The sequence below is a fragment of the Rattus norvegicus genome, chromosome 5, assembly GCF_036323735.1.
Source record: "Rattus norvegicus strain BN/NHsdMcwi chromosome 5, GRCr8, whole genome shotgun sequence".
Lineage (NCBI taxonomy): Eukaryota > Metazoa > Chordata > Mammalia > Rodentia > Muridae > Rattus > Rattus norvegicus.
The window spans coordinates 88,928,601-88,954,873 of record NC_086023.1 but is presented as its reverse complement, the minus strand read 5'-3'; the positions used below and the strand labels follow the sequence as shown (position 1 = coordinate 88,954,873).

The 26,273-nt window shown below is 42.8% G+C and overlaps 1 protein-coding gene and 1 non-coding gene across 17 annotated transcripts in view; one reads left to right on the top strand and one right to left on the bottom strand.

The window, feature by feature from the left end:
• The window catches only part of Cdk5rap2 (CDK5 regulatory subunit associated protein 2), a 168,604-nt gene that overhangs the window by 21,132 nt on the left and 121,199 nt on the right, over window positions 1–26,273 (top strand). For all 16 annotated transcript variants that reach the window (XM_039109347.2, XM_063287220.1, XM_017593184.3 and 13 more), the window contains 5 exons: window positions 8,662–8,772; window positions 12,001–12,077; window positions 17,187–17,310; window positions 20,204–20,358; window positions 25,678–25,840. In XM_039109347.2, coding sequence (XP_038965275.1) covers window positions 8,662–8,772; window positions 12,001–12,077; window positions 17,187–17,310; window positions 20,204–20,358; window positions 25,678–25,840 — 630 coding nt within the window. The remainder of the gene's footprint in view (window positions 1–8,661; window positions 8,773–12,000; window positions 12,078–17,186; window positions 17,311–20,203; window positions 20,359–25,677; window positions 25,841–26,273) is intronic.
• On the bottom strand, window positions 4,244–4,372 carry Snora44 (small nucleolar RNA, H/ACA box 44). The gene has a single exon (XR_005505352.1). It is a non-coding gene; the product is annotated as a small nucleolar RNA SNORA44 (small nucleolar RNA).

Here is a 26,273-nt window from a genome sequence, read left to right as displayed (position 1 = left end):
GGCCTGTCCTTGAAAGCCACTCATGGTCTGCATACTGAAGCTGCTGATGCTGTTTTGGTTATTGCTGTAACTGTTTGTCCATTAGGGTTTTGAAGGACGTTTGACCTCTTCCCAGCTTTTGATGCTTAAAAATAAAGCTCCAGTAACCCCTTGTTTTCAGGTTTTGTTGTGAGCATAGGTTTTCACTTCTTTAGAAGGAATAGGCATGAATGCAGTCATTGGTAAATGTCGGGTTTGGTCAGAAACTGCCAAACTCTTAATTGGTGTGGCTGTTCCATTTTGCATCCCACAAATAGAGTGACAATAATGCTTGCTTCTCATTTCCATCTGCATTTGCTGTTGTCAATTAAAAAATAGTTTTATCCCTTGCAATAGATGTGCTTCTCGTTATAGTTTTATTTTGTATTTCCCTAAAAGCTAAGGATGTTGAAATTTTTTTTGTGTGTGCCTATTTACCATCTGCATATCTTCTGCTGTGAACTTTCTGCTCAAATCTTATGCCTATTTTTCCTCCAAGAAAAATTGGGTTTTTGGTTGTTTTCTTACAATTACATTTGGAGAACTATTATGTATTCTGGATATAATTCCTATATAGATACATGATATGCAAATATTTTCTCCCAGAGTGCAGCTTGTCTTTTCATTCTCTTAGCACTGCTTTTCAGAGCAAGTATTAAATTTTCATAAAGCCCAATTTATTGATTTTTTTTTTCTGTTGTGGATCACGCCTTCAGTGTTATATCTAAAGAACTGTTTCCCTTGTTCTAGGGCCCAACAATTTTCTTTTATGTTTTTTTCTAAAAAAAAAAAAAAGAAAATCACATCAGTTTATGTGTTTCAGTTAGATCTGTGGGCTAACTTAAATCGACTTCTGTTTAAGGTGTAATTTAGGTCAAGGCGAGTTTTTTTCATAAAACGATATTCAGCTTTGATACACTTTGTTAAAAGGAACTTTCTCCTTTTCACACATTCATCTATCTATCTATCTATCTATCTATCTATCTATCTATCTATCTATCATCTATCTTTCCATCCATCCATCCATCCATCCATCCATCCATCCATCCATCCATCCACCCATTGTATGTGCATGGGCAGTGTGTACCCTAGTGCTTGTGTGGAGGTCAGAGGATGCTGACAGTTTTTTCCTTCTATTGTCTGGGTTCTAGGGAATAAACTTGGGTTGTGAGCCTTGGTGGCAGACATGCTTAGCTGCTGAGCCATCTCAGCAGCTGCCTTTATCCTGTAATTGTTGTCACTTACATGAGTGAACTCAGGTGGCCATGTTTAGAAGGGATGAGAGAACTCAGGTGGCCATGTTTAGAAGGGATGAGAGAACTCAGGTGCCATGTTTGGAAGGGATGAGAGAACTCAGGTGCCATGTTTGGAAGGGATGAGAGAACTCAGGTGGCCATGTTTGGAAAGGATGAGAGAACTCAGGTAGCCATGTTTGGAAAGGATGAGAGAACTCAGGTGGCCATGTTTGGAAAGGATGAGAGAACTCAGGTGGCCATGTTTGGAAAGGATGAGAGAACTCAGGTGGCCATGTTTGGAAAGGATGAGAGAACTCAGGTGGCCATGTTTGGAAGGATGAGAGAACTCAGGTGGCCATGTTTGAAGGACTTCTTTCAGTATTTCCTGCCATCTTCTCATAGAATTCTTCTCTTTCAAGAGGACTTCAATTCATCTGGCGCTTCACTGTTTCAAGGAAACTTTATAATCAACTTGCTTGGTTTTACAAAAATCTCCCTAGTATTTTCATTGGATTTGTGTTAAATCTTTAAGTAAATTTCAAGAGAATTGATACTTTGTTAAACAGAATCTTATAATCCCGGAATTTGTTAAAAGTCTTCACTTAAGTTGATTACCTCTGCCCCAAATGGCAGTTGGGTTTTTTTTCCCTGCATGTGCTGATATGATTGATATGATGATATTGTTTTTGATTCTTTGGTTTGTTAGTGTGGCAGCTTATGTGGACTGACAGGAACCGTGACTCAGCCTGCATTGGTGGGGTCATTGTAACTATGTAGCAATATTTGCACTCATTCAGTGTCTGAGCTTCAGCCAAGTATTACAGCTTTTTGCTAATGAAGGATTTAGACTGTAGCTTTTCTGTAACGTTTCTGTCTGCTTTTGGAAGAGTAGTTTGTTCTTATAGAGTCAGGTGGGAAAGATCTGCAACCTGCCATTCCTAGAAGTTGAAAAGAGCTGGTTTTGCTGGTATTGCTTTTCATTTAATTATTTGTCACTACTGAAATTATCAACAGTTGTATTTATTCATTTTCTCCCCCTGCCCTTCTCCCTCTCCCTCTCTCTTTGAGGCAGGGTCTTTCATAGCCCAAGATTGGCCCAGAACCTACCATGTACTAAAGAGTGATTCTGAAGTTGTGGTCTTCCTGCCTTTGCCTCCAGAGGGTTGGCATTAAGTTCTGTGCCATCATGCCTGGTTTATTTGGTACAAGGGACTGAACCCAGGTGTTCATGTATGCGAGGCAAGCACTCTACCAGTGGACTTAACCTCCTCAGCCAGTGTGTGCTTCAAGAACAAATCCAGTTTTGAAGACAGGTATATCATTGTTCGGGGTATGTTTTCCTTTGGTGAGTTTGTTGGGCTTGCTGTCTGCTGTCTGGGCAGAGAGTTGCAGATGGACATGTTATCCTTTTAATGATTGTAGAGTCTGTGTGATTTGCTGTAGTTTATCCTTTTTCCTTTTTCTTTTTCTCCTTTGAGGACTGGGGAGTAAACCTTGGGGCTGATGCATGCTAACCTAACGGGTTCTGGACTACACTTCCCCCCAGGCTCTTTCGTGCTTTACGTTGGTTTGTGTTTTATTTTTCTCCAATTCTATTTCTAGAGATTTGTTAGTTTCATTGGTAATTTGAAAGAAGTAGATTTTAAGCTCGTTTTCTCCCCTTTCTATCTCACTGATTTCTAGCCTTGTATCTATGCTGTCCTTAACTTTCTTTCTTTGGGTTTATTTGCTCCTCTTCTGACTTCTGAGGTAGTGGCCTCAGTTGATGACCTCAGACCTTTCTTTGCTAAGGTTTTTGACAACAGAGTTTCCTTCCTCAGTATTGATGTCACTGTGTCCAGCTTTTAAATACATCATATTTGTGTGTTTGTTTAATTCAGAGTATCTTCTAATTTCCCCAGAAGCTTCCTCTTTGATCCATGCATGGACTGCTTAGAAGTGTGTTGCTTAATGTCTAAGCATTTAAGAGTTTTTCACTGCCCTTTTTAGTTCCTGACATTTGGTGTAATTGCACTATGGTCACAGAGTGTGGCTTGGCTTTGGTGTGCTTCTAAGTGTGTTAACGTTTGTTTTGTTACCTAGAATATCTTGACAAAAATCCCTGCTTACTTGAATGTCTAGGTAGCATCTCTTGAATGTAAGTTCGACCTTTCTGGTTGATAGTATTGTTCAAAGTCCTCTGCATTTTCCTGACTTTTGTTCTATTTTTTTCTTCTGGATTAATGAGGTGGGAGCATTGGTATCTCCAGTTGGAACTGATTTGTGCATCTCTCCTTCCAATCAACAAGGAGTCTGACCCTGCAGTGCTGAGCGCTTTAATCACCTTTAGCATCCGCCTTGTTCTTGACTGAGTCTTGCTTTGAGATTATATTAGCTTTCTTGTATTTAGGGTTCACATACTGTATTTTCTTCTCTCTTAAAATTTTTTAAGATTTATTTATTTATTATATATGTATAAGGACAGTATAGCTGTCTGCAGACACACCAGAAGAGGGCATTAGATCTTACTATAGATGGTTGTGAGGCACCATGTGGTTGCTGGGATTTGAGGACCTCTGGAAGAGCAGTCAGTGCTCTTAACCTCTGAGACATCTCTCTATCCCTCTTAAAAGTTTTTTTTTTTTTTTTTTTTTGAAATTTGAAGTCTTTATTGAACCAATTGCATGTTAGGTTACAAAGGTATTTCACTTTTCCAAAATGCTGTTTCTCTTTGTAGACCAATCTGGCCACAAAAGGCTACCTGGCTAAGTATTAGCCAGAAACTTCTAAATCCCAGTGTGATCTTCTTGTGGCATTTTTCCAACAAATAATGCAGACCAAATCACAAGATGGCCACCTCACTGGTCACATGGTCCTTAGGTTAATGAGCAGAGGCTGACAGGCTGTCTCCTCACTCTTCCAAGAACCGCCCAAGTGCACACTGCAGAAGGAAAGTTTGTTTTGAATACCACAGGACAGAAGGACAGGCAGCTCATAACTCCAGTGGAAAAACATATAGGAGAGCTGAGTGGCAACAGCAGGCACTGTGATAACCTGGGCTGTCAAAGTCTCTCCGTTACTCTGGCATGCAGTTGGAGATCCCATGGCTATGAGCAGCCACAGCCCTTGGAAACATGCTTCTCTTAAAAGTTTTTTAACTTTTATTTTTATGTTATGCATCTGAGTGTTCTGCCTGATTGTATATCTGTGCATCATGTGCATGCAGTGTTTGTGGAAGCCAGAAGAAGGAATTGAATCCCTTGGAACTGGAATTAGAGGTGGTTTGGAGCCAGCATGTGAGTGCTGGGAATCAAACTTGCTCCTCAAGAAGAACAGCCAGTGTTCCTCACCTATGAGTTGTCTCTGCAGTTCCTCTCATCTACATTTAACTTACTTCTCTCCTTAGGTGTGTAGTATAACTTTCTTGTATATAGCACACAACTAGTATTTTTAAAAATTACATTTACTCTGTGTGTGTGTGTGTGTGTGTGTGTGTGTGTGTGTGTGTGTGTGTGTGCTATAGGCATGGTATGGAGTTCTGAAGGGAACTAGCAGTTGTTTATCTTCTTCCACTATGTGTGTCCTAGGGTTGGACTCATTGTCTGGCTTGTTAGCCATGTCACCAGCTTCATAATTGTCTTTCAAATGTGTTCTAATAGTCTCTGTATTTTAACTGGTATATACTCATTCAGTTTACATTTAATTTTTTACATAAAATTAAAAAAATTTTTTTCTAAACTTCCTTTTATAGCATTTAAGTACTTTTCATAGTTCATTTAAATATATTTGATTGTATTTTAAAAAGATCTCTGCATAGTTTGTCTTCAAATCTGACATTTTAGTGGTTGCTTTGGATGTGACTTTTCTCTTCCTCTTTCCCCTCCCTCTCTTTCCCTTTCCTTCTCTCCCTCTCTCCCTCCATTTTCTCTCATGTCTCATCCCTCCTTCCCTTCCCATGTCGTTGTAAGGAAGATGTGAAAAGTGTCCCTATTGTCTTTCTCTCAAATGTTTTATATTGACATACTTGGACATGTCTCTCCAGCCTATGTTGTGATTTTGCTTCAGCTGTCACATATATTTTAAACAGTTTGTGGGTTTTCATTTCAATAATTTCTCTAATGGAATATGCAGGTATTAACACTTTACATTTCCTTTTCTTCCACTTCCAGGGTTCCACACTTCCTTTGGTATCCTTTCCTTTCAATCTGAAGAACTTCCTCTGTCGCTCCCTTTAGAGAGGTCTGTGACTGATTAATGTCATCATTTCCGTACATTCGAGAGTGCCTTGTTTTACCTTCATTCCCCAGTGTGGTTCCTGGATGCCGTCTTGCATGACAGCTTCCTTCAGCCTTGTAATGTTTACCATACCCCTGGCCTCTTTAGATAGGATAGGTCTGTCACCATTTGAATCCTTGCCCCAGCCCCCACCTCCACCTCCACATATAATATGTCAAATTTCTCAGGCTTTCAATCATTGCTTTTGTCTCTGGTGTTCATCATTGTCTGGATGTGAGGTTCTGTGCTATTATCCAAATACAGTGAATGTTTTAAATTATTTCCCTGGGTATTTTTTTCTGAAACATACGCTTTCCCTTATTTATCTTTTAATATTTTAGAAACTTTGATGAACGTTGGAGTTTTGGATGTTGTCTCAGGTTATATTAATGATTTTCAAGTTTTCATTTTGCTGTTCTTTCCTGTTGGATTTCTGCTGATTTGAGTTTAGGTTTGTCTGTTTTGAGCCCATTTGGCTGTTGTTCTTTTTTGGCCTTTGCAGTTTCCATTTTACAACTTTGGTTTGGCTCTCTTTTAAAACATTATTTCTATGCTGATTCTTTTTCTGACTCATTTCAAGGCACATGGTGTTACATTTTTTTATTGGAAGTGGTTTGAGACAGTGTCACCATGTTGTTCAGGGTGCCCATCCTTACTATCCTCCTTCATTAACTTCCTGAATGGTGGGATTGCAAGTGTGTCCCACTACGCCAGGCCCAGGTTTTATATATTTATATAGTCAAATTTTCTCCTCAGAGAAGCCTATGAGACTGATTTTATCCTTCCTGTGTTAGAGATAAAGAAGCAGAGGCTCAGCATCTAAGTGGAATGATGCACCCTCTCATCGTTTCTTGTTTAACTATTTTACCGTCTCTCTTCCTTTGTGTACGCAATAGCCTACCATATATAATGTTGTATATCATAGCATTTCTATTTAATATCTTAGAGATATTTTATATGAGTATACCAACTGTCCTTTCTTTGTTAGGTCTTTGTAATACTCCAATCAGTGGACATACCATGATTTACTTAACTGTAGACTGTTGACTTTTAAATTAAATTTAAAGTAACCACATACAATTTGACTTTATGAACTTTTTACAGGGTTCTTATGATACATAAGGTATGTGCTGCACATTTGTGAATACTTCAGTGAATTATAAAAAAAAATGCCTAAGTGTTATCGGTGAATGGTAAGAAACTGTTTAGCACTGAGGAGTCCTTCATTAGTGTTTCCAGATGCTCACTTTTCAAGTCCTTTCTGCCCATGCTTCTGTTATTCCTGACTACAGTCCTGAGGAGAGGCATTCCCCATCCCCCAACAAGGCAAAGATTTAAAACATGAAGCAAAGAAGCAGAATTTGAGGTTGGTGGGAGGACTTTGAAAATATTTAGCTGTTTAAGCACAGTGGTGTTGTTTTGATGTAGGAAGTTACTTAGTGTGTAGGTTAATGTCTCCTTTGAGCTAGGCTAGTCTTTTTGTTAGCCTGCTCAGAATGCTGGATCAAGGAATCAGAATGTCAGCTATTTCCCATAGTCAGTGGGGCCTACCAGGCAGATCAGATTGTTTGAGTCCCAGCAGGATAGGAGCCCAGCTATGGTACTGTTGGTGTGATCTTTGGTCTTGTAATATGTACATAGTATAGCTTAAGAGCTGAGACTCAATGCTCATTTACACAATAGTCTTAGGGAATGTTAGTAAACTGCTATTTTCACTGCTCTTTAGCCCTAGTCATTGCCTGGCCCAATTGTGCTAGATTAGGTGCTGCACATAAAGGGCCACCAGCCACCCCAGACCTCTCTACCATCTCTCATATGTGTCTCATTCTCTTTCCCTGTCTCCTTGTCTGTCTGTCTGCATGTCTGCCTCTATTTCTCTCTCATATCCCCACTCCTAGATGACTTTTCACTCTGCCCTCCCTGAATAAAGCTCTTCCTCTAGATCTGTTTTGTGGCATAATTTCTTAGGGGTACACCTTTGCACAGGCCCACCAAAGGTATCCCATCTCTCAAGTTTTATCCTATCAGTAAATAGCATCTTATTTAATAGCCCCACCACCTTATTTTGACAGATTTCAAAGGCAGAGAAAAGTTGTGCAATTATAGATCATAGTAGATTGACCAGTCAGTGTCTACATTTGCTGTCTCTTCTCTTTCCTCCCCCAGCAGTCTTACTTAGCTGCAGATGCCACCATGTCGCACCCTATGTGCTTTGGTAGGATTCTCCTTGTTAGGACACTCTCCTAGAGAATCAAGTGTTCCTTCTCATTTTTCCTTAGTTATCATCACCATATGCCATATATTTAAACGTTTGAGAGTCCTCTGTTGTGCTCCCAGTCTTGTTTGTGTAACCTCAGTTTGTTTAGCAGTCTCCCCCTATCATTTGTACTAGATTGTCATTAGGGCTTTTGAAGAATTTAGGTCTACTGTTTTGCATAGTCCATCAATTTAGATTCTTCTGATTGACTCCTTGATGGAATTCGGGTTAATGACTGCAAACTGGAGTCCTTTAGCTGAATTGTTTGCCCTCACTGGTTTATTTCAGGAGGCCCATGACAAAGTTTCATCTATCAGTGGTGATAATAGTTATACTTTTCTTGATTAGGTTGGTATTTACTAGAGTTCCATATTGTGAAGCCCCCCATTTTTTGTTACTAGTAAGACATTTGTGGGCAATCTGTTGAGTTTGAATGTTCTGCACTTTGGTGGTGTGTCCTCTGATGCCATTTAACGTGATGATGGTTCTAATCTGAAGTCATTATTACTGTAAAAGTTATGTAACAGTGACTCTTACTGTCCTATACATGTATTAATGATTTCTCTTGAAGAGTTTTTTCCTCCTTTCCCTCTTCATTTCTCTCTATTCCTCTTTCCTTCCATCTAATTCTATCCCACCCCATCCTCCTCATCCTCATTCCATTCTTCTCCTCTTCCCCATCCCCAGGCCCTTCTCCTAGTGATATGGAGTCATGCATTCTTTTTACTTGTTTATTTCTGTTATTCCGCATTCATTTTGGTACTCAGGTTGCCCTCCGTGTGGTTTGTGGGAACCAGCCGCCCTGGTGGATTGGTATGATTGCAACCAAGGTAAGCTCTTGTTGACATTTGGTGCAGGTGCTGTGCTCCAGATGAATGTTCTGTGCTTGCTTTGCAGCAAATCACTGAGCTGAAGAAGGAGAACTTCAATCTAAAGCTCCGGATCTACTTCCTTGAGGAGAGGATACAGCAGGAGTTTGCTGGCCCCACAGAGCACATCTACAAGAAGGTGAATAGCCACTTTTGGCTTCTGTTTTTGCTCACAGTTTTTCCCGGAAGACAATTGACTGGTATTTGTTCTCAGCGTTAGCCTGAACAGCTGGAGCTGTTGTCGTTTAATTTGGATTGATTATGGGAAACAACATGATACTAGGGCAGCCCTCAGTAAACAGGTGTATGATTTAAAGGCAGTCTTTTAATCTTTTTGACATCAGATTTCTGACTCACAGTCTTGGTCTCAGTTGTCTTTTTATAATTAGGCAGTTTTTGTAATGGTAGAATACCTTTAGAATTGAAAGCTAGTGGTACCAAACAGTAACTTTTAGCCACTCAGCCTGGCTCTGGGCTTGTTTCCACAGTGAAATGCTGTTTAGATGTAACCTGGGTGACAGGTGTAAATGGTGACAAGTACAAATTGGAGTAAAGGGGGGCAGGTGGCTGGATCCTCCAGCAAGCAATCACTGGATAGTCCCCATCACTGGCTTATATATAGACTCTGGTCTCCAAGAGTTAGGCTGGTCAGATTTGCTGCAGTTTGACTGTTATATCTTTGTGTATTTGCTTAAAACTGTCAGAAAAAGTTTCTTCCTTAACCTGGAGGTCTATGTCTATAACCAGACTTTGTTTCAAAACGTTGCAAGAAGAATTTGGCCTTCTAGATAGGCTGTGAATCCAAATAGTATACAGGTGCCCATTTCTTAGCTTTTGCTGGTAGATTAGCCCCTGGCTTGGGAATTTTTCCATCTTCCCTCCTCTGATGTTTGTACTGGTGCAAACTTTTGAAGAGAGGAAAGGATCTCTCGTGGAGTGTCGGTGGTGGGGAATGGAGTGTGCCGCATAGGTTTTCTTAAAAAGGGATCATACCATTCTTCTGGGCCCCTTTCAGCCCACAGGAGCTGATAAAGCTCCTTTGTCACTGAAGGCAGTTTCTTCCTACACTGTCAGGGCAGAAAGACAAAGAGGATAGCCTCTCTTTGGAGGCAGTAGTGATGCAATCAGAATTTCAAGGGAAACCAATAGTTTCCCTTGAAACACTGTGTACACTGTGAACAAGCATCTGAGGACTTTAGGTGGCAGAGTGTCAAACTGCATTGGTCATTTTATTTTGATTCTCAAGACAGTCCCAGGCAGTAGAGATTTTCTTGGTCTTATAGTGAGGAAATGGAGGCTTGGGGAATGTCAGTAACTTGCCCCATGTCATGGTGCTACACACTGGGTTTGAGCCTGATCTGCCCACTTCAATGTATTCTTTCCTCTCCTCCTCTTCACAGACTGGGTGGCCTAGTTTAATTATCTCCCTCCCTCATCAAGCTTTTGTGTCCTTGTGTATACTTCAGGTTCAGAATGTAGAAACCCTAAAATTTGTGTCTTGAGAAGATGCTCTACTCTGAACCCTGGATCCCTGGATCTAACCAGTGTTATCAATGGCCTGTAAAGAAGGAGTTTTATGTAAAACTTTACATAAATCTCTGTGTATAACCCCCTTTTGCATAAGTCCCAGTATGTTCTGTTCTGCATTTTGCAAATGATTTCATGAATGTCTTTTCCAAAAGTAGTTTAAGAGCTGTTTGAATCTTTTATAGCTTTATAATAGTCCATTTTGTGTGCTGAAGACATTCTAATTCTTGGTTTGAAAATGACTGTCATCATACAAACAAGTATAGAGCTTGAGATACTGTGACTGGGCAACTTACACATGCTAGCTAGCCATCCTTAATGCTTGGTTTATGCACAAGCCCCACTCCTAGAACACACTGTGTCAGCTCCCTTCCACTCTGCTCTGTGGGAGCTGGTGGAGGAACCCAAGGCTTGGGGGGTATTTCTCACAGAGGCACACATGAAGACATCGTGCATTAGCACTCAGGGTCTTCACCATTACCCAAAAGAACCTTTATTCTAGAGAGTGCATCTGCCTTACAGAGAGACTTCTTCAGGTGCCGCCTGACAGTGCAGCAAGCGGCACAGGTTTCTCTAGTGCTTATGTGTTTCTCCCGTCCCCATATCATGGAATCCCGTTGGTCCTGCTTCGCAGTGTTGGATCTGACAGTCACAGCTCTGTTGTCTTATCCCTGTGCCATGCCATCTAAGGACAGGCGTAGGGTCACACTGCCAGTTGCTTTATTCTCATGATGGCAGAGCCTCGGTCTGTCATGTTGACTTCAGTGTCCTTAGTTCTAGAGTCTGTTACCAGCACTCAAGTGTTTGACATAATAAATGAGTGTACATTGACTTGCTGCTATCTCCTCCTGGGAAGGGGCCATGTTCCTCAGATCCCACATCCCAGGCCTCTCTGTGTGGGCTGCACCACTGACTGGAGTGTTCCTTCTCCAGGCCTACTTGGCATGAGGGAATGAGTCTGTTTTTTGAATTGTGAATTTTATGAAAATGTTATTTTTAAAACACTAGTGTGATAGGGAAAATTATTTAAAAACAGAGAATTCAGAGGAATCGTGGGTCAATAGCAGTCCCTTGCAGGCTTTACCCAAGTCTCCACCACATGAATTCTTTGTGCATTCTGTCTGGACTACATTTGTGGCTAAGTCAGAAGCCTGTCATTACTCTGCTGCCTCCCACTGGCTGCCACCTGCCAAAGATTGTCATTTTGTTCTCATGAGTGAGTTCTGAGCCCAAGGCCATATGTAACTTCCTTTGTTCCCAAATCTTAAGGAAAAAATGGTTGATGCTGTGATGGCCCTTCAAGACAATTCCCCACATAAGCTGGGCTTTTTGTGAATGTACTGAAATCAAACCGAAATAAGACAGGCTGTGCTGCAGCCTCCCATTTATCCATTCACAAGTTTTATTTTATTTTAGTTTTTAAGTCTGCAGCACGTTTCCACTGTAACAACACATGCATGATTGTAAACAGCTAGAAGTAATTGCCTTCGAATGGGAAAAGCAAACTGTAAATTTGCCTGGCGGAGGGCAAACAATTTTTAAATCAGCCGTACTTGTATGACATTTATGTCTAGATATTTGAATGCTCTGGCTGTTAGACACTTGGAACATTTACATAATTGTTCCAAGTCTCTAGGAATCCAGGGCTTTCTTTTGAGACCACCAGTACTTAATAATTCTCCTTTCTCTGTGCCTCAGGACTAATGACGGTATTGTTCCTAGCCTCTGCTATTCTAAGTGTGGCATAGCCAGTCCAGGCCAGAAGTAGGTTGCCTACCAGCAACGCTCGCTACTCCTGCACCTTACACTGTATCTTTTCTTACCTTATTGTCTCTGGAAGAACATTGAACTCAAGGTGGAAGTGGAAAGTCTGAAGCGTGAGCTCCAGGAGAGAGATCAGTTGCTCGTCAAAGCCTCGTGAGTACCTGTTACCCCAGGAGCTTGCCCATCGGGTCCTGCATGTGGGTATTGGGCTGGGCAGTGAAACACAGGGAGCCACTTTTCTAAGCAACATGTACTCTGACTGACTTCTGAGGACCCCAAGTAGTTGTAGTTTTTATTTAATTACTTGTTTTTCAACTGTTTTAAAAGCATAATGTAGTTCTAAGAAAATGAACCACACTTAAGGGTACAGCATGATAGATTTTTTTTATGAAGCAAGCACATATGTGGAACTCTTGTCAGAACTAGAGAGGATACATCATCAAGCTTCCAGAAAGCCCCTTCCTTTCATGTTTTTGGAGCATCCTCTTTTCCTCCCCAGATTTCCACTGTTCTGAACATAATTGGTTTGTTCTACCTATTTTTGAACTTCATATAAATGGAATTATACAGTAAGTCCTCTATTGTATTTGTGAGAGTCAAGTCACCTGTGTTGTTAAGTGTATTGCTGTTAAGGGAGTTCATTTGTTCTCACTGATGAAAATCCCTAGGAGTAGAAGGGGTTCTGGTAGATGGATACTTATCCTATGTCACTGCTGGGCGGGTGGTGGGCTTCAGGGAAACATCAAGACACTGCTTCTGAGGTAGACAAATGAAGCCTGAGATATGGGAAAGCCAAAGCTGGGGTTCCCAAACCCTGGGGCACCCAGCTATCCCTGGGGTGCTGAACAGAGGAATGGGGAGTGAAGGATCAGGGCTGGCCAGGACTGGAGGGTCCCAAACTCCTGGACATCTAGGTGTCCCTGAGTCTGGAGGATTTGCAAGCGGAGTCAGGGGCCTGCAGTTGAGGACAGCATCTAGCCTGGGGAAATGGGGGGAGCTCCAGCTTAGCGCAGTGGTGATTGTCTTTAGCTTAGTGGTGATTGTGGCTGGAAGAGCAGAGAAGCCTTCTACAGGAGAATTAAACTGTAGCTTGGTAGTCGAAGGCCTTCTCCGTGGCTTACCACAGTGGATCTTGATAAAAGAGATGGTTCTAAACTGTTGAATTTGACTGTTCATCGTGGAAAATGGATGCATACCAACTTCTCAGCATGGAGCTGAGATTAAATACCTTTTGCTGGGAGGAATGTCTGGGAAGGGAAGCTTATTGGCTAAACCCTCAGGGTCTCTAGTTACCTCATTAGCATGGAGAACTCTGCTGTGGGCCTAGGTGACCACAGGTCACATTTCCTTATGTGGTAAGTATGGTACATGTTCCAGGCACCTACTGTCTCAGGGTACATGCCTCTAGGGTCTCAGACCCTCTCTACCTTACCAAGCTTCATGGCATGGTTTTACTGTCCCACAGGATAGAATCCATTATGGCAGGGAAGCTATGTAAGGAATAGGAAGCTGGCTGGTCACAGTTTTACCCAGAGCCAGGGAGCAGAAAGCAGAAGCAAGATGTAGCATCAGTCTTGGAAACCTCAAAGCCTACTTCCTGTTCCTCCATTGGAGTTCTATACCTTTCTCCAACAGTGCCACCAGTGGGGGACTAAGTGTTTAAGTGCAAGAGCCTGTGGGGGACATTTGGAGATAATGTCTGGCATAAGGTTTTAGTTCCTGTTGACGGGTGTTCATATTCACCTGCCCATTTCAGCTTCCTTTCTCCCACCTCTGTCCCCAGCACATTTTACAGGTTTCACAGTTGTTCTTGTTTTACTTCTCTAGCTTCTTCTGAACAGATGTCTTCCCTTCTTAACCCTCCCTGCCCAGTGCCTTCCTATCCAGAAGGCTCAGACTGGGATCCTTGTTCCTTCTTGTAGCCGGCACTGGCCTCTTCCATAGACCTCTCTGGCATCTCACATGAGTAGCTCTTTTCCATGTTTTCACACCCACGCACAGTACATCATTATTCAGGTAGATCACAGAGGAGGGAGTCAGGTCTGGTGAAGAGAAAGGCTGTGGTCTTGGACAGAATGGTCACAACCTGGGTTAAAGATCAACTCTCAGTTGTCTCATTGGGTGCTAGGTTTCACAATATCTCTAAGTGGCTTTTAGTATCTACCTGTTAGCTGTGATGGGGCTCTCCCTTTTGCCTCTGACTACCCAGAACCCAGCCGTGTGTCCTGGGTAGATGTTGATGTAAATGCTGTCAGTTCTTTTTCTGAGTTTGATTTTCTTTGGGGAAGGGATAGGACATGGGCTTTGCCACAGCAAAAGGACAACTCGAATTCAAATGGAAATAACCTAAAGGAAACTATGACAGTTAAGAATAGTAAATGAGAAGAGTGTTTACGGAAGGTTCTCTCATATTGAGTGGACAGCTGGTATAGACCTCTGAGGCCTGATCTATACTTGCCAGATTTAAAAAAACAAAAAGAAAAACAAAAAAACAGAACAAAGGGTGGGGGAAGAGAATTAACATTGGTTCAGTTCGACTTAATCCTAAACCTGTATGTGCAGTGACTGACAATTGTCTGAGGCTGCCAGTGTTCCCATTTGAGTGAAGAGAAAGCTGAGATCCAGAGAACTAACAGGTTGGTTTTGGAGCAGCTCCTGAGCTCACTCTGCCTTGCAAACATATCTATGTGCTACTTTTCCATTGTTCTGTGTATCAGTTACAATAAGGGGCCATTAAAACCAAAAACAGTCATATTGTTGGGAGTAAATTTTTATCTCTGTAACTTTAAAACATAAACAAAAAATAATAATTCCATTAGCAGAAGAAAATTGCACCATACTGCTGAGTATAAATTTTATTGCTACAGTAACTGTAAAATACAAAGATGATAAATGAAAAGTTGGAACATTTATTATTGTGAATATATTTTATTGGTATAACTAAAACACAAACAAACTGAATAATGCTAGTAGTTGTTAAAAATTGTACAGCCTCTTGACAGCATATGTGATTCAGGCTGTGAAATAGCAAGATTAGATCTGAACTGATGTGAGGGAAACCAGAGTGCAGCAGAGTGAAAGGCCATACAGGGGACTCTGTAAAGCCCCAGGGTAGAAGAAATCCAAGACCAGAAACATCTCTATAGGAGCTTAGTGCTTAAGTGTTTGTTGTACAAGCACAGGGACCCAAGTTTGAATTTGCAGCACCTGTATCAAATCAAGATAAGGTGTTTTTAACCCTAATGTTGATGGTGGGCTGACAGGGGAGATGGAGTTTGCTGTTTAGGGAGCTGCAGAATCAGGGAAAAACCCTGTTTCAAACTTAATGAATGAATGAATGACTGAATGGGGTGGAGAGCAATAGAAAACAGTGTCACCCTTTGTCCTCCATTACACATATATGTGTGGGTATCCACTCATGTGTGCATATACCACACATCACATGCAGAGAAAGATACGTCTCTATCTACAGCTTGCAAAAGAGAGGAGACCAGTTTAGAACTCTTTTTGTCATCGAATGCCTCTTAGGGAGTGACAGAAATGACTGTGAGTCGTGTGAATTGGAAATAGCACTAACACCAGCAATCAGCTGAGGGAGTAGGGGCTGAGGACACTGAGGGCAGCAATCAGGAAATGAGCGTGTTGGCCTCAGTTCTGAGCTCAGACTCCAGCAGAGGGGTAGCAGGAGGCCTCTCAGCAGCACAGCAGGGCCTGTGCTGCCCTGGCCTCACAGGGGAGGCCTCACAGCAGGATGTGGGGGGCACTCATACAGAGTGCTGAGGCAGGACTGCAGAGGACCCCGTGTGGTAGCCCATTAGTTCTAAGAGGTAATCATCTCATTTTTCACATGAGGAGACTGAGGTGTAACAGCTAATTTACTGAGGCTAGGTAATTTACCCAGAGCCACACTGCGGATGGAATAGAGTTAGAATTTAGAAGCAGATCTGTCCAGCCTGAGATGGTGTTCCTCCTTTTAGTTATTCACGCTGGATTCCATTAATGTGATATTATGATGGCTTTCTGAAACCTTGCTGAAAGGAAAACTAGGTATAAATAAAACCTTTGTTTGCAGGTGGTTTCTGTGGGAGACTTGGAAAGGCGGCACAGCCCTCTGGGTGGTACTGTACTGGATGAATGCTTCACGTGGCCCAGTGTGTGAGCATCTATCTGGTCACAGGGTTTCGGGTTAGGGAAGTTTATATACTCCTTAATTCAGGCTAGGGAGGAGAGGGGCGGGAGTCTGGTTTGGTTTTCTGTTGCTGTTTTTCTGAGAAGCCAGCTTTAGGTGGAGCCATTTCCTCAGTGTTCCTCTGGACACTGCAGTCCTGTAGAGAGAAGCCAGGATGGAAGACTCACGGCAGTGCAGCCGTCACTGCTTTTCTTTCTGAATCAGTGGTCTTGGCGCTGGGTTTAGAGTCATGCCCACCCCTGATTGTCCACAGAGAGAACATTCTGAGGAGCCGCAGCAGAGTGCCTTGGGTGTTTAATATCACAGTAACACGAGGTACAGGAATCTTGTACCTACTCCCCTCTTCATATCCTAAGTGGTAGCCTATGTTGAATCTGTCTTTCTGTACTTAAAATGCTTGCCCTCATGCTGGTGCAGGAGAAGCATGCAAGCTCTGACCTCGAATATGTATTTGTTGCACACTGATCTTCTGCCTTGATTCCCAGGCCTCCTTACCTACCACTGGTAGAAGAGTACTGGTGGGAAATTGGCAGTTGCAATCAAGAGTGTTAGAGTGTGCTTGGACTTAGTGATTCCCTTTCTGTGTCTCCAGGAACCATTAAACCGCACCACCGACATTGAGGGAGTGGTTGCTTTGTGCCAGGCACCTCCTCTCAGATTTTTATTGGTATTATCAATCAAATGTGTTGCATCAGAAATAATTTAGGTCTTTAAAATATAGAGAATTGACTTCATAAAGTATATGCCATACAGTGAATTAATATGTAAGCTTTAAGATTTATATTTACTGACTCTAAAGGGTGTTTTCAGTGTAGTAAGTGATGAAATTAGTTCACTAATATATACTAAATGGTTCTGTTTGGGTAGACAGTAACCAAAAGTCTGTGTGTTACAATGTTGATTAGTATCCTGTGGGATAAGAGTATGGATGATTTCTCCTACAAATCAACTAAGTAAGGAACTTAGTTCTGTAAATGGGAGAAATGACTGGCTAATACCCCTTGTCTTTTATGGCTGGTGAAATTGCTTTCAGGTAGGGGCCCAACTGCAACATGCCCTTTGCCTCTCTGCAGCAAAGCCGTGGAGAGCCTAGCAGAAGGGGGTGGTTCTGAAATCCAGCGGGTGAAAGAAGATGCAAGGAAGAAGGTGCAGCAGGTGGAAGAACTCCTAACTAAAAGGATACATCTTCTAGAAGAAGTAAGTCTGGAGATGTCAAGGGTCAGTCTTCGAGAGAGTTTAGGACATTTTTTTTCCTTCTGAATGTCGTGTTTAAGCAGAAATGCAGCCATTTCTGAGTGTTTTCTGGATTCTAACCTCTCTGTAGGCACTTGGTGTATGCATCTTATAACCCTTACGATGTTGTCTTCCTTCCCGTGAGGACGTAAGATTAGTAAGAAGCACTGACTAGCCTAGGTGGCTGCTGAGGCCCACTGAAGAAATGACTAAGCAAGCCTGGACTAAGATTAGCTATTGCCTGCCTACCCAGCTCTTTTCTTCTCTAGCCATGGTCCACTCTCTTGCCGGAACTCTCTAGATATCACTTCTTTGGTAGGTCTTGTGCTGTTCACTCTGTCGGGCAGTTCCTGTACCATAGTTGGGAGTCAGGTGCTTCCTGGCTGAACAGCTGCCTCTGGATAGGACAGTAGAAAGTATTTTAAGCCAGTATTAAGTCCCACCATGTAAATAGCTCTTTTCTGAAATGCCTAAGGTGCTAAGTGTTTTAGATGTGAGTTTATTATTAACTGAACATTTGGATATAACTAATGTGCTATCCTGGGGATGGCATCCATGACTAGACAATGAATTTACCTATATTTTACATATGCATTATATGTAGTTAGGAGGGAATTTTATGAAATAATTTAATAGTGAGGTCAGGTGTGAAATTTTCTACTTGTGACATTTTGATGATAGTAGAAAGTTTAATGTTTTGAGCCTTTCAAAAGGATTGTGATGACTAAGATATAATAATAAGTTACTATTATTATTTTTGGAGGCTGCATCTGCTAGTTAGTAAAGGTGTCTCAAATTTAGAATCCTCTTGCTTAAGCTTCCCAAACATTATGTTTACAAATATACACCACTGTCTTAGGGTTCTGTTGCTGTGAGCATGGCAACTCTTGTTTGTTTGTTTGTTTGTTTTTGAGACAAGATTTCTATGTAGCCCTCATTGTCCTAGAACCTGTGGACCAGGCTGGCCTTGAACTCAGAGATCTACTTACCTCTGCCCTCCAAATGTTGGGATTAAAGGTATGTACCACCACTACCCAGCTGCCCGTGGCAACTCTTATAAAGGAAAACATTTAACTGGGGCTGGCTTATAGTTCAGATGTTTACTCCATTATCACCATGGCAGGAAGCGTGCAGACATGGTGCTGGAGAGGTAGCTAAGAGTTCTATATCTGACTTGGCAGGCAGCAGTAAGAGAGGCAGGAAGAGAGGGAGAGAAAGAGAGAGAGAGAGAAAGAGAGAGAGAGAGATGGACAGACAGACAGACACACACATTGGATCTGACTTGAGCATTTGAAACCTCAGAGCCCACCCCCAGTGACACACTTGCCCCTCCAAGGCTATAGCTACTCCAAGCAAGATCTGCTAATGGTGTCGTTCCCTGGTGACCAAACATTCAAATCTGTGAGCCAAGTGGTGTTGAATGGGGGAGGGGAGTGTTTTTACACAAACCATGGAAACCACTGTACCCTTAATTGAGACAGTTGTGAAAGTTGCCATCTTTGATCCTACTCCTTTATCCCATTGTCCTCCCTGTACTTCCCAGTGCTTCTGCTCTTTTTGCTGCCTTTATCCCATCAGGTGAAGCACGTGCCTGTGTTAACTGAGCACAGCTGCACTGGCTTGTAGCACTGGCTGCAGTAAGGAGCACAAACTTAAGCTATGAGAGTTCACCACAGGGGAGGCCTCCTGCTAAGCCCAATGTGTGTATTCTTAGCTATCCTTCCAAGAAAGCTGAGAGTTAACCACTTCCATTTCCCCTTTTCTTTCTCTTTCTCTTTGTTTTTAAACATGCTGCAACAGACAGCACAAAGTGGCCTGGTCATTTGCCTTGGATCACACAGGTGTTAGGTGATCTGACTGCATTTTACATTGCAGTATTCTAATGTCCCACTCCACAACACTTTCCGGTTATGTCAGGATCAAGTATGACATAAGACTGCTTGCTCCATGCCTGGCATTTAGTAGGCAAATAACAGCATTGTTGTTGCTCTCTAAGAAATGTGAAGTAACAGGCAGCCCTCCAAGGCAGACAGTGTTACTGTAGGGACTAAGAGGGGAAGAGAAGGCCACTGTTTTTAGCTTCTGGAACTATAGGAGTCTCACAGCAGCTTTTTAATGGATTGGTGGGTCCCCTGTTTTCTAGAATAAGAACCCTGAGCTCAGAGAGTGAAATGACAAAAACACATAGCAAGTAAGCAGGAGAGGTGACCTTTGAACCCAGTTCTGTTTGACTTTTATGTTTGCAGTGTAATCTGAGGCTGTGATCTGTGTGGTTGGAGACACAGGCCTACTCCGGATCACCCTGTGAGCACCAGGCCATTCCCCTAACAGACATGACCGGCATGGTTTAGAAGATATTTTCCATGGTGGCTTCTCTGAGTACTCAGGAGGAGCATCCAGTTTTTCACCACCTAAATCACCTTGGAGATACAGAAATGTATTTTAGAATTGTATAGTCATTATCTTAAAAAGAAACAGTGAGGGGTGGAGGGCTGTGGGATGAATTTGCATGGAGATTAGGGTGACTCTGGAATTTACACACATTTAGAATCAAGGAGCACATTTCTCCTTGTTCTCATTGAAGGTGTAAATATTGATCTGATTTTTCAAAACCAAAAGTACAGTTCTTGTAGAGTTGAGTCTTTTCCATTGGAAGTGCCCATTACTCTTCTGATACAAGAGGGAAAAATGGCTGGCAAATGTATTTATTACTGATTCGTTCCATGTATAGTACATCCAGGGAGGGGAAATGTGCCGGAGAAAAAGTCATAAATATTTATATTTTAATCCAATTTCCTTTCAAAATGTTCCCAATTGTATTGAAAAATTGCATCAAATACATTTAATTTAACTGTAGGATGTGAAAGCCGCCCAAGCAGAACTGGAGAAGGCCTTTGCAGGGACAGAAACAGAGAAGGCTCTTCGGCTCAGCTTAGAAAGCAAGCTCTCGGCGATGAAGAAGATGCAGGAGGGGGACCTGGAGATGACTCTGGCTCTGGAAGAGAAGGACAGGTCTGGCTCTGATCCCTGCGAAGCTCTAACATCTCATTATGTGGAATGGGAGAGGATCTCCCCCTCTCCTTCTTTCCCCCTTCCCTCCCTCCTGTCATTGTTCTTCACTAGATTGGAATGACTTACTGGAATGTAGCCAGTACAGCAAGACAAAAAACTGGCGATCAGAGTCCGGCAGACAGAAAAGGAAAGGCATAGTAGTGGGTGAGAGATGGTCGGCAGACAAGGTCATGTTGTGAAGGAATACGCAGACCCATTTACACATGTCTAGTGTTTACTTTTGTCTGTAACTTCCTGGTAGCCAACGGAAAAACAATCTTGTGGACCTGAGATTCACATTACCCATGAGGTAAAACAAGCCATGCATTCAGGAGAAGCTCAGTTTTGCTTGGCACTATTGGAGGGAAATTTGTGGTTCTTTCTACGAGGATCAGTAAGTGGTTCGTCCCCACCATAATTACTAGTGAATTTTGTGTGACCCATTTTCTACCACATTGTTTAGTGCTGGCTGGAGGCCCAAATTAAGCAGTGCAATAGGCCAAAGAAGAACATTGTAGACCAAATACAGAGTTCTTCAATGCTAATGAGTAAAACGTAGCTGTTGGTTTAGAGAAATGGATGGGCAGTAGAACTGTTAGGCCATCTTTAATGACCACTGTGGCTCAAAACGTTATTAAGAGTAAGTTGAAATTTTCTTCTGACATTTGGATTCTTTTGTCCCATTTGTTGTTCTCTAAGTGGGAGGTGGGGTTTCGATCATGGAGACTAACACAGGTGACTGGAGAGCCACACCTATCTACATTTGGACGAGATGGCTCCAAAGCCTCTGGTCTTTGCCACAGGACTGTGCCTGTGGTTTCTTCTCTCAGCAGCTCGGTGCTCTGTGAAGTGGTGTGCACCGCTCCGTTGTTTAGATAGTTAAGGCCAGGTTGGCACTGATTCACGGTGGCAGAGGCTGGCCTTGAATTCCTGATGTACCTGCTGCCCTCACGTGCAGAGTGTACAGGACATGTAACCCAGGCCAGCTGACTAGGGTCCCTGCCCAGCTCTTTAGGTCTCGTGCCTGTTTGCCTTTACTTGTGTCTCAGTGCCCCAGTATAGTCTTTAGGTCTGCCACTTTGTTTTCAGTTATGGGGTGAACATCAGCTGAACAAACCTGAGATTCTGTGAGAGAGGGCTGAATCAGTGTTGAGGGAGCCTGTGGTCGTGGTCTCCTTATTTCAGTGCCTACAAATCAGGTCCTCAGACGGCTGGCATTTATTGTCTAGACCGCAGCCTTTTTTTTTTTTTTTTTCTCCTTTTCAATTTTCTTTTGGCTCATTGTTTTAGAGACTTTTTTTAGTTTAATTTTTAGAGAGAGAGTGTGTGTGTGTGTGTGTGTGTGTGTGTGTGTGTGTGTACCTGCCTGGAGGTCAGAGGCTAGCCCCCTTAGTTTTGTTCTGTGAAATGGATGTGTTTGAAACACTGAATCCCCTATATCTTGGTGGGGCGAATGAGTTCTCTCCATGTATCCCTTTTTGATCCAGTATTTGTCTAGGGCCATGTTACCAGGAGAAGGGTTCCCTTTGCTGGCTTCTCTGCCTAGGTGCCATTCATGAACAGTCAAGAGCTACCACACTGAGGTATTCATAGATCATTGTTGTGGTCAGCAATTTCTCTTCCTGTTGTTTGACAGTGAAGTCCTTAGAAGGCGTATAGCCTTATCTCTCTGGGAGAATTTTATATTCTACAAGCTAAATTAGGGACAAGGAGCCAAGAGATGGATTACATTGGAGTAGAATGTCTGAGGAATTGTCTTAGGTTTCCATTGCTATGAAGAGACACCATGACCATGGCAACTCTTACAAAGGAAAGCATTTAATTGAGCCTGGCTTACAGTTTCAGAGGTTTAGTCAGTTATTGTCATGGAGGCATACAGGCACACATGGTACTGGAGAAGGAACTGAGAGTTCTAATCATGATATGCAGGCATCAGAAGTAAATCTATGGGTTATACTCAGTGTAGCTTGAGCACATAAGAGCACCTCAAAGCCTGCCCCCACAGTGAGACACTTCCTCCAACATGGCCATATTCTGTAGTAAGTAAAATGCGTGAACGTGGTCTCTTTTGTAAAGTAGTGTACCAGGCTCACCTTTCTTATGGTGATGTTAGATGATGTGGTACTGTGAAGTCAGGTGAGTGACAAAGGCATGACACACTGTCAGGTGACTGTGTAAGTGTAATTCGATTGTAAGCATCATGAAACAGTTCTGACAGTCACAATGGCTACTGATCGATTAGCAGGAAGGTAGCATATGCAGTGTGGGGATGCTGGACAGGTCACTGGGCCTAGGGAAGAATCTGGACTTTATCTGAATGGCATGGGGGAATCCATTGAGAACTTAGTGGGGAGCTTGAAGAAATGAGATGATTAGTTTCAAATTTAGAGCAGTTCTTTGCTTGCCTTGGGGACGTACTGCCTCTGGGTGTTCATGCTGATGCAGATACCTCTAGGTAAGTGATAGCAACCAAGACTGAGGCCTGGACCAAGATGCAGCCAAACAGGTGGGGATGGAAGGGGAAGTGGGCACAGTGGGCTTGAAAGGCTTTGGTAGCCAAGGAAAACACATACCCCTCTTTCAGCTTTGCGAATGAGTGACTGAGGGGAGGTAGTGCAGTTTACTCAGTTTGGAGATAAGCAACAAGAAGGTGATTTTAGGGAGGAGTGGGATGATGATGTTTGCAGTTAGGACTGGAGTTGAGGGCACCTATGTGTGGAGGTGTGGAGGAGTGGGTTTCTAGAGTCAAGCTGGCATTGGAGGAAATGAAGATTCATGCAGTAAGCAGTGCTGAGCATGGTTGGGCATGTATACGGAACTACAGAGACAACAGTGGTTGTGGTTGTAGAGAGTGGCTAGATAGATCCCAATACATGTTTTGGTAGAGATGAATTTCTGGACTGTGTGAGATTCCTTTAGAGGGAGTCTTAGAAGTTGTGCATGCAGAGGGTTGGTAGGTGCAAGGGCCCGAAGTGTGCATACTTTGTGTACAAAGCCTGCACGTGTAGATCATCAGGATATATTGCTTTGTTTGGGAAGAGGACATTTGGGAGGAGGAGTGTGAACTGGTCCAAGTGGTGGCTTCTCCGTGGATATAGATGATTAAGTTGGGATCCTGCTATAGGCTGCATTTTTTCTGGCATTTGCACAGAGTTGGCTTGACAGGTAGAAAGTTGGCTTGTCAGCTCTACATATATGTCAGACTCAGGGATGAAGGTGCCCAGTTAAACTTCCAGAGACCAGCAGCCAGCTGCTACCTCTGTTTCCCTTAGGAGATGCCTCTCTGGAAAATCTTCAGGAGCTAAATCTTCTTGCTAATTTCCCATAGCCCTTTCTAAGTCAAAGTTAGAAGTTTTAGCCCAGCAGGGGTCTGGGGATCTGGATTGGCCACCCAGAGGAACCTGCTGCTGTTGAATCTGGTCTGGCTCCCACCTGCATACACTCTCTCAAGTGTGTTCTTGGGTTCCTGTCACCTTTTTCTCTAGTTTCTTCAGTCTGGGTTTTGAGCTGTTCTGCATATGAAGGTGATCATGTTGGAGAGCCCTATAGGTTGGCTATAAGTAATAGGTATGTTTTCTTCACACTAAATAGAGTTTTTAAAAGTTTGACTTTCTTGTTGGCATTTAAAGCATTGAATTTCAGGGAAGAGTGAATTCTTATTTTTCTTGAAAGTCCAGAAATGTGGTGCCTTCTTATTGTCTCAAGACTGCTGCTCTGTAATGGGCTGGGCCTTCAGCAGCTTTTAGTTGTTCTGCTTCTGGCCCCCATTTCTCCATTTTAAATCTATATTTGGTGACTTTTAGCTCTCCATTTTCCCACTGATTATATCAGAGCCTAACCCCTAGAGGGCAGTATTGCACCTCCAGCTTCCTAGGCTATCATGCAATCCCATTTGTGAGCTCTGATGCACTGCACTGCTAGGTGTTTTTGCTGCCCATGTCTCCCTCCTGGCCTATGACAGGGAAGCCAGGTGCTTTACGAGGGCAGCTTTGCCAGACCTCCAGGCCTGTGTTTCTATAAAACTGGGTTGCTTTCTAGGCTTAGCTACAGAAGGGTTTTATGGAGGAGAGTCCTCAGGAAAAAAAATGTTAATTGTTGAAGATTTAAAAGGTAGTACATACAGGGCTAGCTTGGGGAGTTGGCTTAGTGAGTAAAATACTAGCTGTGTGAGCATGAGGACCTGAGTTCTGATTTTCAGCACTCATGTAAAAGCTTAGTGTGTGATGACGTACATCCCAACATTTCAAGGCTGAAAGACAAGTAGATTCCTGGGGCTTGCTAGCCAGGCAGGTAGCCCAGCAAAGCTAAAATAAGGTACAGATGCCATTGGAGCATTTGGACTCTGAGCTCTGACCTCTGTACACACTTGTAGAAATAAGCACCTATATATAAAACATACACATGTGCATTGCAATGGTCATTTGTTGAGTTCATGTGTATGTCAGAAGTACTCTTTTCTTGTAAGTTGTCCAAACACAGGCTCAGAGAGGTTGAACCTTAGCTTGGTCACAGAGCAGTTGATCCAAGGACATTGAGTTTCCAGTTTTCCCAAAAAGGGAAATGTTCACATTTCCTAGAAGATATTATGGTTTTAGGTGGCAAAGCTTCTGTGAGATTCAGAGATGGAAGATATAATTTAAGGAACTCCAGTGCTTCTCGGGTTTGTACAGAAGGTATTGATAGCATATGTAAAGGCATGGAGGGGCACAGGATCACTTCAGGGCAAGCTCTCTTGTGAGCTGCTCCAAGGTGATAGGGATCAGGACAAAACTGGGACTGTTATGACTTAAGAGCTGGGTGCCTGGATGCCTTATCCCAAAGTGCAGCTTTTAGCTTGAGATGTGGTATGATTTTAAACATTGCTTGTAAGCTGTGGAGAGATAGCCCTGCTTTTTAAATCTATACCCACCAAACCAGCTCTTGATTGTTTGTTTGCTTAGCCTTCAGGGACAGATTTCTTTTGGAGAGAGGATTTCTTACTTAAAGTAGCAATCTGCTGTTGGAGTGGAACTGGTGAAGGTCTTTGAGCAGGTGCATGGCTTGACCAGAGGTGGTGCAGCTCAAGAGCTCCATCCCTGGGCCAGGCTAGAGACAAGAGGACTCATTAATGTCACATAAATTCTGTTCCTTGCTCTCTGACCTGCAGAATGCGATTTTGTTTATGTGTATTCATTGGACACATCTACTTTGAAGATGTCTAGCCCTGTTTCCTACCTCCTCCTGCTCCACTGAGCTAAGAGAGCAGCTCAGAATTAATATTTAAATTTTGTTCTCTTTCAGACTGATTGAGGAGTTGAAGCTGTCTTTGAAGAGCAAAGAAGCTTTAATTCAGTGCCTTAAAGAGGAAAAATCTCAGATGGCATCTCCTGACGAGAACGTGTCATCTGGAGAACTCCGAGGACTTTCTGCCACTCTAAGAGAAGAAAAAGAGAGAGACGCTGAGGTGAGGCGACAGGGCACAGCAGGAGGGGGAGCACATCAGACTGCTCCATGGAAAGTGGGACACTCTTCAGTCTGCGTGGTTTGCACAGTAACTTCTACGTACCAGCTCTCAGTCAGCTGAGGAATCGGCAGGAACTGCCTTTGTTAGGGCCTGCCTTTGTTCACGTGTCCTATACCTGTGCATCTGTATTTCACCATGTGTTTGTTTGCTGTCACCTCCAGGCTTCTTTTTCCATCCTTAGGGGTTTTTTAGTGTAAAATTGTGGTACATTGTTCACGTCAATTTTTCCTTTGTGGTTAGAGGCAGGCTTGAGACCATATTTGGTGTGAAACATCAGAGGACATGGGGTAGGGGACTAACAGGCTCTGGGTATGGCAACACATACTCTCCTGCTCAGGTCTCCTGGCCTCTTGGCCAAGTAGAGATTGTTATC